Source organism: Cicer arietinum, chromosome 3 (genome assembly GCF_000331145.2).
Source record: "Cicer arietinum cultivar CDC Frontier isolate Library 1 chromosome 3, Cicar.CDCFrontier_v2.0, whole genome shotgun sequence".
In the NCBI taxonomy this organism is placed as follows: Eukaryota; Viridiplantae; Streptophyta; class Magnoliopsida; order Fabales; family Fabaceae; genus Cicer; species Cicer arietinum.
Genome location: NC_021162.2, coordinates 2228206 through 2242008, shown reverse-complemented (window position 1 = coordinate 2242008; position 13803 = coordinate 2228206). Strand labels below are relative to the sequence as shown.

Genomic DNA, 13803 nt, shown 5'->3' with positions numbered 1-13803 from the left:
TAGGGAATTCGTAATATTTGTAAAGAAAAAATAAAATCTCTTTCAAAATTTAATAACTAATTTTTGAAACCGATTTCATTTTTTTTTTTCTCTCTATAAATTAGAATCGATATTTTTTTTTTTTTCTAGTAGTAAAGATTAAGGAAGCTTAACACTTACCTTCTTCCCCATCAAAACTATGGTAAGTAAATGTAACGGTTGGACTAGGACCTTCTCTTTGATACCTTTTAACTTTCCAAATAACATCACTGAATCCTCTTGATCCACCTAATTAGTTGGACAACAAAGGAGTATTATTATATATGAGATGTATGAAAACTATTAAATTTAGAAAAGAAAATATATTTCTTTATATTTAACGGTGATTAAAGTTATTGTAGCTGCTGTAAGCATACAAGACTATAAATGTCATATGGTATAAATAAATTATTTTCATAAGGTGAACATTTAACATACCATGAAGTGTGTTGTTTCCTTCATTAGCAACTAATTTGTAATGATGTCTATTTAGAGTAAATTGAGCTCCTCCAATTCTGTTAGCAACTCTTCCAACAGTAGCTCCAAAATATGTTGAGTCATTCTGAATATAAAATATAAAATGAGCACATTTGTTGTCAAAAGAATTGTCTTATATTTTTACATAATTAATTTTGATAAAGTTGGATTCGTTTTAAAAAACTAATATACCATATACCGTAATTAAATTTTTTGTACTCCAAATTTACGTTTATGTCCCATGAACCTTTTACATTTAAACTCGTTGTGAAATATTTTAGAAGTGAAAATGATTGGATCGAGCTGAATTTTATAAGAACTTTATGTGATTTGGTAAAAAATAAAAAAAGATTAAATTTGATTCGTAATTATTGTAGAAATATTTTATTTTTGAATAAATTAAAGAAATTTTTTAGATTTAAATATGACTTTTTTATAAATTTAATCTATATTATTTTTAGTTTGTTTAAAGATATGTTTCATATTAACTTCTTCAAATAAGTAATTTAATATAGTTTATCTTTAGATTAATTAAGGACTTAATAGGAAAATGAGATAAAATTCTATTTTAACATCTGATATAATATTTTAGAGATTCTAACTTTATAATACCTATATCTTTTTTTATAATAACATATTTAAGAATGTGTCAAAAATTAATGTATACTGATTTGCTAAAATTACAAAAATTAATAATTTAATAAATTAATAATTTAATACAAGATATATAATTTAAAATCAAAATAATGTTCATAAAAAACACAATAATAATAATAGTAATTCACATATAATTACTTAAATTAAATAGTTTGACTTGCTAAATCTAAAAGTTGTTTTTGTGCCGTGTAATTTATTTATTTCAGTTAAATAATTTTTTTTAAGTCTAAACCTTGTCTACTTAAAAAATAAAAGTTTGATTTAATCCTGAATTTGGCATATATTAGGTCTTAGACCCCCTACCAATTGATCTAATTTATTTCTACTCTTGTTAGTTGTAAGTATAAGTTTGTTTTCCATTTTGCACTCTTATATAATTATATGAGGTAAGAGTTTCAATATACCAAGATAACATATAGCTAAATATGAATGAGTGGTTAAAAATCACCTCAAATTTACTATTAGAAAAATAAAAGTTTATGATTTTTTTTATTTTTATAAAATTATACGGTAATTTTATTGATATCATTTAAATTAGTTCACTTTTAAAACATATTTATATATTATGGAAGAAAAATGTCAATGCCAACACCCTAAATTTAATATTATTTTATTTCATTTTGATCAAAAGATCATCAATTAAATCAATTTCTTAATTTTAAAATAAAAAGAACCATAATTTTCTACGTCCAAAAAACAATATTTACCATCCATATATCATTGTTATAATTTTAAATAACTTTTTACAAAGAATATTAAATAGAGTAATTTTTAAATATCACTCCATAATAAAATATTTATAAGGTGGTCCACCTTATTATTTAAACATATTAATTAATGGTGTATCCAATTATTACACCATGGATATAATTGCAACCCCAGTATTCCCGGGGATCGCACTAGTCCTTTTTCTTTCTACAGGATAGATGCTACCCAGTTGCAACCTACAATCATCCAACACACATGCACCAACTATATCTATATTTAGTTAGTTGTCACCACTTACATATTTTTCCTTATTAAAATAAATCACAAATTTATATTTTTAAATAAGTTTTTTTATAGATATCAACATTTAAAAAGTTTCTTTATAAAAAATGAATTTATAATTCAAAGATTCATATTTTCATTATATTTACTTTTGATTTATTATATTTAAAATTTTTATATTTAATTTATCTTAAATTAAAAAAATATAATTTTTTATGAAACATTTTCTAAATATTGTGAAGACTAAGAAATATAATTTTTTTATAGAGAAAATTTTAAAATTTTATACAGATTAAATTTATTTAATCTAAAAAAAATGTATTAACATAAATCTTATTTTAAATTATAAAATATATTTTTAATTATTTTTAATATACCTCTTATTAATATAATAATTATTTTTTAGTCGGTTAGAATTGAACATATACAAAAATGTATTTTATAAATATAAAATTACTTACTTTTCATAATAAATGTAAAAACTATAAAGTAAAATTATAAGATAGAGGTAGCACACACACTATAGTAGAGTTGGATAAATTCATATTTTTTTGGAGATCAAGAGAATTTAATAGTTTATAATTTTATTTTTTTTAATTAAGTCTTGTAGGACTGTACACACGTTAGTTTGGGTCAGTATAAATCAAATTTAATATTTGAATTGATCAATTTCATTTGAATTTAATTAAGTTTTTAACCTATAATTTTATTTCAAATTTGAATCAAATTAATTTAATTATGAACGCATTGGATTTGGTTATCACATATTGGCAGTTTGATTGGTGGGCTGAGAGATATCGAATGAGGTCAAGCGTTTAATCTCTGCTACTAACATTTTTTCTTTCTCACTAACTAATTAATTATTAACATTTATCAATAAAAAAATACTTAAATTAATGAAATTAACAAAAGAAATTTTAAATAAAATTCGATTGGATTGAGTTTGCAGATTCAAGATATAAAATCTGCTAACCGAATTAAATATCATTAACTTTAAATAAATTAATTCAAATTAGATCAAAATTTAAATAAATTATATCAAAATATAACTAAGTTGATTTGAATATCGAGTTAGCCGGTTTAAGTGAGTCTGTAAGACTCACATATTTTTAATTTAAAAAATTGATGAATTTTAAATTGAAATATAAATATTTACGTATTAATATTACTTCAGCAATGAGCTAAGTTTTACTTACTAGACTAATATATTAATATTACTACATTAACCAACTAAGTTTTACTTACTAGACTAATAGTTTATATTCTCTATTCAACTTTAAAATGATAAAAAAGGGCAACTGAAATTGGAATCTAGATAGTAGTAGTAATAGAAACTAGAAAGTTTCCTCAAGAGAAAAAAAAAAGTAGAAACTAGAAACCATTACATTTTTTTTGGTCAACGTATTAATCGTCCAAAGAATTACATTTTTCTAAGTAGCCAACCAAGCATGACAAATAGGACCGTCAAAGTTGAAATAGCCAACCATCCACTGTTACTGTTTCCAAGGCAATTTCTAAGTTGTTCAATGTTGATACACATCTAAAGTATAAATTATTAGTTATCTTTTTTATGTTGATATAATTAGTTGAATTAAATAATAGGATAGTACAAACAAGTATCTTTCAAGCATTGATTAAAGAATTAAAAGTTGTAACTTTATATAAAAAAAATAATGTATTTATTATGTTGATAAGTGTTTAACGTGTATTCAAAAAGTATATAAATATATTTTTCTTTTATTGATTCATTATTCCATGTTTTTTTATTAAAAAAAAAATCTTTAATATCTTTACAGTATTTGTTAGTCTAACCCACAACATAATTTTAAAATAATAGTAATAATAAATAAGAAAATATTGGGCGGATATTTCATGAGTGTAGGGTCTAAGATTGAGTGCATGTGAAGAAAATTTGTCCACTAGCGACATGTTAATAGCTATGACATGTTTGTTTAATCTAAGCAATACTTGAACAATGATATATTTGCACAAGAAAAGAAAGCAGAGAAAGTAACAAAGTTTCAAAACATAATACAACAAATTTATGCAAGAAAATGTTCTCTAAAAATGTACAAAGTAGATTACTCACAGTGTATTCCTTAACTGAATCATATCCAAGAACAACATCACCCAATTTTCCTAAACACAAATCACATAGAAAAAGTTACACAAATTAACAAATATTTGACATAAAAAATAAAAGCAACGAAGTGATTGTTTATGAGATATAAAGTATCTCATTCACAACTTAACTCATCTACATTTAAAATAAATTAAATGATCTAAGTGTTTTTTAAACAAAAGTTAATTTGACATTGATGAATTTTAAAGCTCAACCCATTTTAATTTTTTTTTTAAATAACAAGAATTGAAGTGTTCGAACTATAAAATTTATTCCAATTCTCGTGAGATTCAAAACTCAATTCATTAAACTTTTTTTAAAATAAAAAAAAAACAATGGAATATATACAAATTAACAAAAATATGGCATAAAAAATAAAAGCAATGAGGTGATTGTTTTATGAAATATAAAGTATGTCGTTCAAAACTTAATTTATCTACATATTTTTAAGATTTAATCTGACATTGATAAATTTCAGAACAACTCGTTTAGTTTTTTGTTTAGAAAGATTGAAGTGATCGAATCAAAAGATGTATTCGATTCTCATGAGATTCATAACTCGACTCATAAAGAAAAAAAAAACAATGGAGTTATATAAATGCTCATAAATTAAACTAACATTTGAGAAAGATTTGAAGGGATAAAAGTGGTCATACCATTCTTATCAGGAATGACAAGAGACATAATTGATGCACCCCAATTGGTGACTTTCAAAGAAATATCACCTTTCTTGAGCTCAAATATCCCAATTTTTTCCTTCTCAACCAAAGAGCCATTGACAAATCCAAAAGATGCTAAGTGAAGCAAGCATAGTAATAGCACAAAAATCTTTTTCATTTTATTTTCTTGCCAAGTAATTTGGAATCAAAAGAAGAAGAAGGGGTTGTACTAAATTAGTATATGTTGGAAAATGGATCATATAAAGGGAGAGATTGAAAGTATGAGAAATCTTCTACTTTGAGTTTGTTGCCACTATTTGAATGATAGTGTGACTAGACATAGCTGGCCATAAACGGAATCGGCATATTATGTGGTGCTTCTTAATTGTCTTTTATGTGGTTCCTTATGGCTTTTACTCTCTCAAGTCAATGCATTTCCATTTTCAAAGATTAATACTACTTCTAATTCTGATCTTATGTACGAAAAACACTTAAACAAATAAGATCATTAAATTAAATTAATAAACTTTCTTAACATAAACAAATGTTATAATTTTGATAACTTGACCCCACATATGATCCTTTGTTAGATATTATTATGGAATTGTGAGATCCACTTACTATTTCTATCTTTAGATATAAATCTCTTTAGAAAATAAGTGTTCATAAATAACTATTATATTAATTATAAGTACATTTGGAAAAAAAAATTAATCTCTAAATATAAGTTTATTTTTGTCTTAACTTTTTTATTTTTAAAGAAAATGGACTTTGATAATTCAGAGTACGAATTTTAGATAAGTAAAATTTGACAAATAATTGATTCAATCAAGATTAGCATTTGGGTTATCCTAAATGATTTGTTCTTAATTGAATGACATTAATCACTTAGGGTCAATTACTTTGTTAATATATGCTTACTTTACATTAATCATTTATTACTTTTTAAAAATATACCCCTTATTTATTTTATTGGTTTTAACTCCTTGATTCTCATAAGAATGAGATTCTGGTAATCTAAAGTTCGGTTGAAAGATAAGTAAAGACTGACCAAAAATTATTCCATCATGATTTTGAAATCGAGTTCTCCCGGAAAATTCATCATTAATTAAAGCTCATTAACGACTTGAACTCAATTACTTTATTAAAATACCCCGTATTAATAAAATTCAAAGTTCAACCTATTTATATACAAATAATATGTATGAAACTCAACATATAAGATTGACACAATAAAATAAATATCTATTTTTTAATATATGTAAAACAACAATGAATGTTTATAATTAGAGACTGAGAAAGTAAAATTAAAGGCAAAATGTCCCATAAACTTTAAAACTCACATGTAGAATGAGAACTCAATTTTAGACTTTTACTAATTAATCAAAGGTCTCTATATGACACGACAGAGTAAGAGTGACACTTAACGTGACATCTCATAACTCTTAACAGAACAAATTGACAAATGTCTCATATTGTCCGACAAATTACAAAATGACAGAACAATTTAGTATTTCGAAACTTTAATCAGATCCTAATTTATCCGACATTGACAATTTCAAGCCGCAAATCAATAGTTTACTTGAAATTGCTTATTTAAAGCTTCATCAATATCATCACGTGATTCCTGCGGGCAATGAATGGCAGCAGTTTGCAAAGTATGAGTAATAATCTAAAAAAATGTTGGTTTAAGCTAGAAGTAAAAACAATGGTGTTTGGATCCTATGCAAATGTTGTTTTATAAGGAAGTACTACAAGATTCAAAACATAGAATGTGATTGGTTGTGGTCGAAGCCTGAGACAACCTAGGCCCATTTTGATTAAGAATGCCTCCCAATATGTAGTTGATGGAACTTCTTTAGTTGGGCTTACGTCTGATTACATTTTGCCTTACTAATTTGCACCGTCACCTTTTTCTTATACACTCCTCCACGATTTTCTATATGAAATATATTTAGGAATAAGAGATGGTATTCCATTTTAATTAAATTTTTGTTTTATTTCAAAACGTTCTTATTTAAGAAACTAATTTAAAAAATTTATATATTTAGTAAGGGATAAAATGCATTTTTTGCCCTTTAACTTTTTAAATATAACGATTTTAGTCTTCGTAATTTTAAAAAAAGTGAACGTTCAACTTAACTTAGTAGAATTTAGTAGACTTGGATGCGAAGAAGAGCTGTGACATGCAGTTGGAAGCTCTAAAATAAATATGCATTGGTTTTAAATTTGTTAAAAAGGTTTTACAAAAATATTCAAAATTATGACCAATTTTTTCATAGGTTCATTTTATACGAAACCTGTAGTTGGATAATAAAATGAAGAGTCTTTGTTTCTAAGAATTTAGCCTTGATTTATATATTATATTAACTCTTTGTATGTAATAAGTTGAAATGAATTTAAATTTTTACGTTGAGAGCGATAATAGAAGTTAACATTTCCTTTTAAAAAATAGGATTTTGATTTTCTCCTTCTTTCTTTCATTTTCTCCCTAAAAAAGATAGACACAATTTATTTATGATCAAATTTGAAAAAATAGAATTTAAAAAATCAAGATGTCACATGAAGTTTCAGACTAATTTGAGTTTTGAGACAAATAAAAAAGTACATATCATAATTAAAGTGTATTAAATGAAAAATTAAAAAAATCCATTTATAGCACAAGTATTTGTTGTGTGGTGTATGCAAGCATTGTAAACATCATATACTGAGTTCAATTCTAGGGATGTCTAACATAATCTATATTGGTGAGTATTCATCCGAATCCGTCGTGATTTGGACGAAGAAAATCCATTTTTATTGGATACAGGTGCGAGTATGGATTTTTCACAATATTAAAACTCAATGACAAGAGCGGGTTTAGGACGTTGATATCCGCCCCGCACCTGCATTCGAATCTGCATTGCTAGTAATAATATTGTCTTTTTTAAATTTTATATATTTTTTCAATATTAAAAATTATAATCATCTCACTATAGAAAACATTTTAATATTTTTTAATTTTATTATTATATAATAATTATTATTTTAACATATTAATTATAATAAATATAAATTAAAATTTATTATTTTATATATATGAAGAAGTGCGAATACGACAGAAAAATTTGAATCCTATTACCAACAGATATAGGGTGCGGAGATGGAGGAGAGAAAATCCGCTCTACCCCACTCCGTTGCCATCCTACTCAATTCTAATTCATCAAAAAGAAGATACGTAGTTTTTCACTTTTTTTTTCTTTAGAAAAAACTGAATTAAATATTTACAAATGAGGGTGAGCTCACATCTAATAATCCTAAATTATCCTTGATGCATCTAGAATGAGTTTGATTTTGAACCTTAGCTTATCAAAGATTGATCTCATTATGTGAAAAACAAATAGGTGGAAAGTCAAACAATGAAAAAAGTCAACTTCTTATCTGGTGAAAAATCAGTTTAGTTTGACACATAAATTAAGATACCGTGCATATTGGTATAATAATACTTTTTTGAGTTATTGAAAAATCTAGAAAATATATGCACAACTTTTATCCAATTCAATATAAGAGAAGTTTGAAAATTCTTCAAATATTTTAAAATTAGTCTGCCAAAAAGAAATTAACTTACCAAAAGTTTTGTGCACCTCCATATATTATTATAATTTTTAAATTTTATTTTAACTGACAAATGTCGATATTGTTAGATTAGATGTTATATTGTTCAAATATAAGACCTCACAAATTGTGAATTAGTTAAAGTGATATTTATCGTATCTTCTAAAACTTAAAATAATAATAATAATAATAATAATAATAATAATAATAATAATAATAATAATAATAATAATAATATTAATAGGTAATATAAAAAATAATTCAATGACTATGAAAGAATGAATACATGTTCAACAACTAATTTAAAAGTATTTCTGTCAAATTAATACCAATGACTATGAAAGAATGAATACATGTTCAACAACTAATTTAATATCTAATTTTGTCTTCTTTAAATTTGGACTTCTAACAATTTAATTTAAATAGGTATCTTGAAGTAAAAGAGTGAAATCAAAGTTCCACAACCATGGCATCACCTCATAACAAATTATTCACCATTGTTTGTTGGCTAATATTTTGCCTTCACATAATTACAGCTCTTGTAAGTTGTAAGCTCATATGTATTATGCATACATTTTCACTCTCAATCTCTATATATTATTTCTCATTATTCTTGAACTATGTTATATTTATTTAATTAAAAATTTACTATAAAGCAATCTTTTTATTTTTCTTTTTGACTAAAAATTCACATTTTTTTTCCTTTCTAAATGTTGTGGTGTAACTCGGATTAACTTACTCTTTTTTAGTGGTTTGAGGAAGATTCACAAGATTGGATTAACCATGGTGGAGACTTATTGAATAGAAGGTATGCAAACAAGGAACACAAGATAAGCACAAAAACAATTTCTCACCTAAGTTTGAAGTGGAAATTTAATGTAGGAAAAGAAATAACTTCAACACCAACAATTTTCAATGGAACAATTTATTTTCCAAGTTGGAATGGTTATATCTATGCAGTGAAAGCATGTGATGGATCACTTGTGTGGAAACAAAACATTGAAAATATAACAAGGATAAAATCACCTGGCTCTGTTCGTAATGTTAATTCCACTTTCTCAAGAGCAACTCCAAGTATAGTTGGTCATGATTTACTTGTTGTTGGACTATGTGGTCCTGCTGTTGTTATTGCTCTTAATAGAACCAATGGTAATCTTCTTTGGATCACACAATTGGATAGCCATCCTTCAGGTGCTATTACTATGTCTGGAACATACTACAAAGGGTTAGTATCTTTTATTCAAATTTAAACATATTAAACTATTTTGGTCCTGTTTTGGAATTTTAGTCTCCAATTTGTATAATTATAAGATTTTAATGTCTCCTTTGACTTTTTATTTAATATTTAATATGTAAATGCATGACGTTTGACTTGGTCATAAATCATGATGACATGACAATACATATGGAAAATCTATAAAATAAAAAAAATAAAAAATTAGGGTTCAAATCTACATAAAGGTTGAGACAAGGGAAACCATCCGATAAGACAATTTTATATTTATGTAAGAATATCAAAATAAAACACAACTATATCAAATTGTGAAACTAAACAAAAACAATATGTTTAATTTTTGTATTCTTACACAAATGCAACCCTATTCTTGTGGTTGTTTTACTTTGTGCTAATCCATAAAACTTAAGGTTATCTTCTTTTTGAATTTTCAATATATAATATATATTTGGTGCCTCATCGTGATTTAGTCAATTTCATATGTAGCTGACACATCATCACTACTTTACACTCCAATAATTTTCATTAATTAATATAAAAAATATGGTTAAGAAAAGTAACTTCGTTAATGATGGTCTTTAAAATTTTTCAATAAAGATTAATTATCGACAAAATTATTAAAAATGTATTTAGATGTGGATCGATGAAATGAAAATATAGTAGATAATAGATTAATTAATAATTACATGTCATTATATATAGAAAATATATGAAATGAAAATATTTTATAATGAAAAAGTGAGAGAAATGATTGTTATCCAATGATCAAATCTAAAAATCTCTATATATATTTATACACATGCGTGTGTGAGAGAGTGAGACAAACCTATCAAAATTTCTTATCATACTAGAAGTTAATTTGTATTATTTTCATCATGAGAATGAGAATATATTGTTTAAGTAGTGAAGCATAAAATGTGTAAACTGTCACACACAAAAAAACACATTTCAACATTTACATTTAATTATATGCCTCTTATTATGGAGAAATATTATGATAAGATCTATTATAACATTTTCACACAGGGGTTTCTATGTTGGAACATCTTCACAAGAAGAATCATCAAGTGTAGAAAAATGTTGCACATTTCGTGGTAGCTTCTCAAAACTAAACATAAAATCAGGTGCCATTATATGGCAAACATATATGCTACCAAATAATAATGGAAATAAAAGTGAATATTCAGGGGCAGCAATTTGGGGAAGTAGTCCATCAATTGATCCATTAAGAAACTTAGTATATATTGCCACTGGAAATTTATACTCTGTCCCATTGAGAATAAGTCAATGCCAAGAAAAAGAAAATAATCAAACTATACCAAGTCATCTAGATGAATGTATTGATCCTGATAACCATTCAGATTCAATCCTAGCCCTTGATTTAGATTCTGGAAAAATCAAATGGTATCGCCAATTAGGAGGTTATGATGTGTGGTTTGCAGCTTGTAACAATTTATCAACACCAAATTGTCCTCCAGGTCCAAACCCAGATGCTGATTTTGGAGAAGCACCAATGATGTTAACTATTTATGTGAATGGTTCCAAACGGGATATCGTTGTTGCTGTTCAAAAAAGTGGTTTTGTATGGGCCTTAGATCGTGACAATGGTAGCCTCGTCTGGTCTGTGGTACTACCTCTGTCTCTAAATATTTTTTTATTTTAAAAAGTTGTTTTATATATAAATTCTTTTAAAATTACTAGATACATCTATTATTATTTTTCAAATATAGTCATAATTAATAATATTAATGATATGGAGTGACATGAGTTTTAATTGCAACACAAATGTCATGCATCGGAAGTAGGGTATTCAAAAAAATCAAAAATTGAATCAAACTGTAAAATTGAACTGAACTGAATTGTTTTTAAACTGAACTGAATTATAAAATTTGAGAACCAAACTATTTTCGAATTGATTTTTTAAAACTACAACCGAACTAGATTGGTTTTCAGTTTGAAGAAACTGAACCGAATCGGTTTTTAGTTTGAAAAACCCGAATCGAACTAGTTTTAATTCGAAAAAGCTAGAATCGAATTTGTTTTTTTAGAAGTAATTAGGGGTAATTGTGTTAATTTGGCCTATAGGAACAAAAAAACTAAGTTCGGTTTGGTTTAAAGTAATAAATCGGTTCATCGATTTATAAAATAGTTTGGTTCGATTTTTTGAACTGAAAATTAGTTCAGTTCAGTTTTCTCAAATTGAAAACCGGTTTGGTTCAGTTTTCAAACAATTCTAAAATTAAACTTTACCCACCTCTAATTGGAAGAGAGCTGGATATTAGAATCTAGTACACACATGTCATCAAAAGATCAGTGGTCGTTCCATTAATATACAAAATTTAAACTTAATATTTTATATTTAAAAAGTACAAAATATATTTTCACCACCTAATTTTTATCTGACGGTCACTGATGTCCCACTTTATAAATGCACAAGATTCCAAATGCATGAAATTGAAATATTGAATTTTAGGGTGTGTGTGAATTAATAATGTATTTATATGTATGTAGGAAGCAGGGCCTAGTGGGCTAGGAGGAGGAGGAACATGGGGAGCAGCCACTGATGAACAAAATATATACACAAACATTGTTAATACTTTTGCTAAAAATTTCACTCTTATACCATCTAATAAGATTGCAAACAATGGTGGATGGGTGGCATTGGAAGCTAGGAATGGTAAAATCCTATGGTCAATATCCAATCCTAGCAATACTACTCTTATAAGTGGTCCAGTTAGTGTTGCTAATGGTGTTCTATTTGTTGCATCTCCAACTTCAGATGGAACAACATATGCTATAAATACAAAAAATGGACAAATTCTATGGTCTTATGAAACTGGCATTGGTGTCTATGGTGGAATCTCTATTAGTGATGGTTGCATTTATTTTGGGCAGGGTCTTAGCTTAATTACTGCCCCTGCAAATTATAATCCTAAGGCAAATATTTCACTCTTTGCATTTTGTGTGTAATATGTTGGAGATACAACAAATGAACAAATATGGGTAATTTTACTTTTATATATGAATATGTAATAAAATGGTTGATTAAGTGAATACTTATTAAAGAGATAAAGAATAAAAAATGGAATAAAGGTGAACATATTCAGTTGTAATTTACATAAAAAATGTCTATTTTAAGTTATTGAATTTTGTAATTCTTTTTATTTTGCTATTTGAATATCATTTATGAATGTGTTGCAAATGATTGTTAGGGATGTAAGGGGTTAATTTGGCTGAGATGTCACTCCTCAATAATGATGCCTCTGCATGCTCTTCTAATTTATCTACTTTTTTTTAATGATATCTACCTATCTTTTCTTTTTGTTGCACTAATTAAGTGTTGCAATTGGGAATAAAGAAAATTAGAAAATAGAAAAGAAAGTATATAGGTTTCTTTGAATTTTTTCTAAATATATTAATAAAATTATATTGTATTTTAAAAAAAATATATATTTGACAATATTCATTGGAAACATTTTTAGGGGATTTTTGGATTGACGGTGTAAAGTGAAATAGAATAAAATAAGTTGTTGGATTCAAGTGTAAGAGTTAAGTTTCACATCGATTATGAATAAGTATAATTTTGGATTTACAAGAGAGAGACTCATATACTTATTGCTTTAAGATTTTGAGTGATATGGTGTCAAAGTCTTTTATGATTCTAAACCATTAGGTCCGTTGTTGCACCTACCTAAATTCCCCAACAAATGGTTATTAGATAATGTTATTATATATTAGTAGTAAGGGTATTTTAGTATTTTGCATTGTTTATAAGGTCCACCACTCATGGTCGCATTATACTTTCTCTATATGTTGATGATATGATTATTACAGGTGATGATGTTAGTGGAATCAATGAGTTGAAATTGCAATTACCAAACAGTTTGAGATGAAGGACTTGGGAACTTTTCGCTATTTCTTGGGGATTGAAATTGTCTACTCTCCTAGAGGCTACCTTCTTTCTCAATCCAAGTATATTGCCAACATTCTTGATCAGGCTCGTCTTTCTGATACTAGAGCATCAGATACTCCTCTTGAGTTGAATGTAAAAT

At 26.2% G+C, this 13803-nt stretch overlaps 2 protein-coding genes across 2 annotated transcripts in view; one reads left to right on the top strand and one right to left on the bottom strand.

The window, feature by feature from the left end:
- The window catches only part of LOC101489028 (uncharacterized), a 7014-nt gene extending 1635 nt beyond the window's left edge, over window positions 1–5379 (bottom strand). Inside the window, exons 1-4 of the mRNA XM_004489099.4 lie at window positions 4921–5379; window positions 4232–4281; window positions 457–580; window positions 160–267 (exon numbers count right to left, since the gene is read on the bottom strand). Coding sequence (XP_004489156.1) covers window positions 160–267; window positions 457–580; window positions 4232–4281; window positions 4921–5101 — 463 coding nt within the window. The 5' untranslated portion in view covers window positions 5102–5379. The remainder of the gene's footprint in view (window positions 1–159; window positions 268–456; window positions 581–4231; window positions 4282–4920) is intronic.
- A 3520-nt stretch (window positions 5380–8899) lies between these two features.
- LOC101489357 (uncharacterized) lies at window positions 8900–12853 on the top strand. The gene is made up of 4 exons (XM_004489100.4): window positions 8900–9058; window positions 9267–9742; window positions 10778–11378; window positions 12263–12853. Exons 1-4 carry the CDS (start codon window positions 8984–8986, stop codon window positions 12719–12721), a joined length of 1611 nt encoding a protein of 536 aa, XP_004489157.1. The 5' UTR covers window positions 8900–8983; the 3' UTR covers window positions 12722–12853.
- Window positions 12854–13803: the final 950 nt, after the last annotated feature.

Coding starts and splice junctions, on each gene's coding strand:
- LOC101489357 (XM_004489100.4), top strand. CDS start 8,984: ATGGCATCACCTCATAACAAATTATTCACCATTGTTTGTTGGCTAATA. Junction 9,059..9,266: donor TTCACATAATTACAGCTCTT/GTAAGTTGTAAG, acceptor ACTCTTTTTTAG/TGGTTTGAGGAAGATTCACA. Junction 9,743..10,777: donor TCTGGAACATACTACAAAGG/GTTAGTATCTTT, acceptor ATTTTCACACAG/GGGTTTCTATGTTGGAACAT.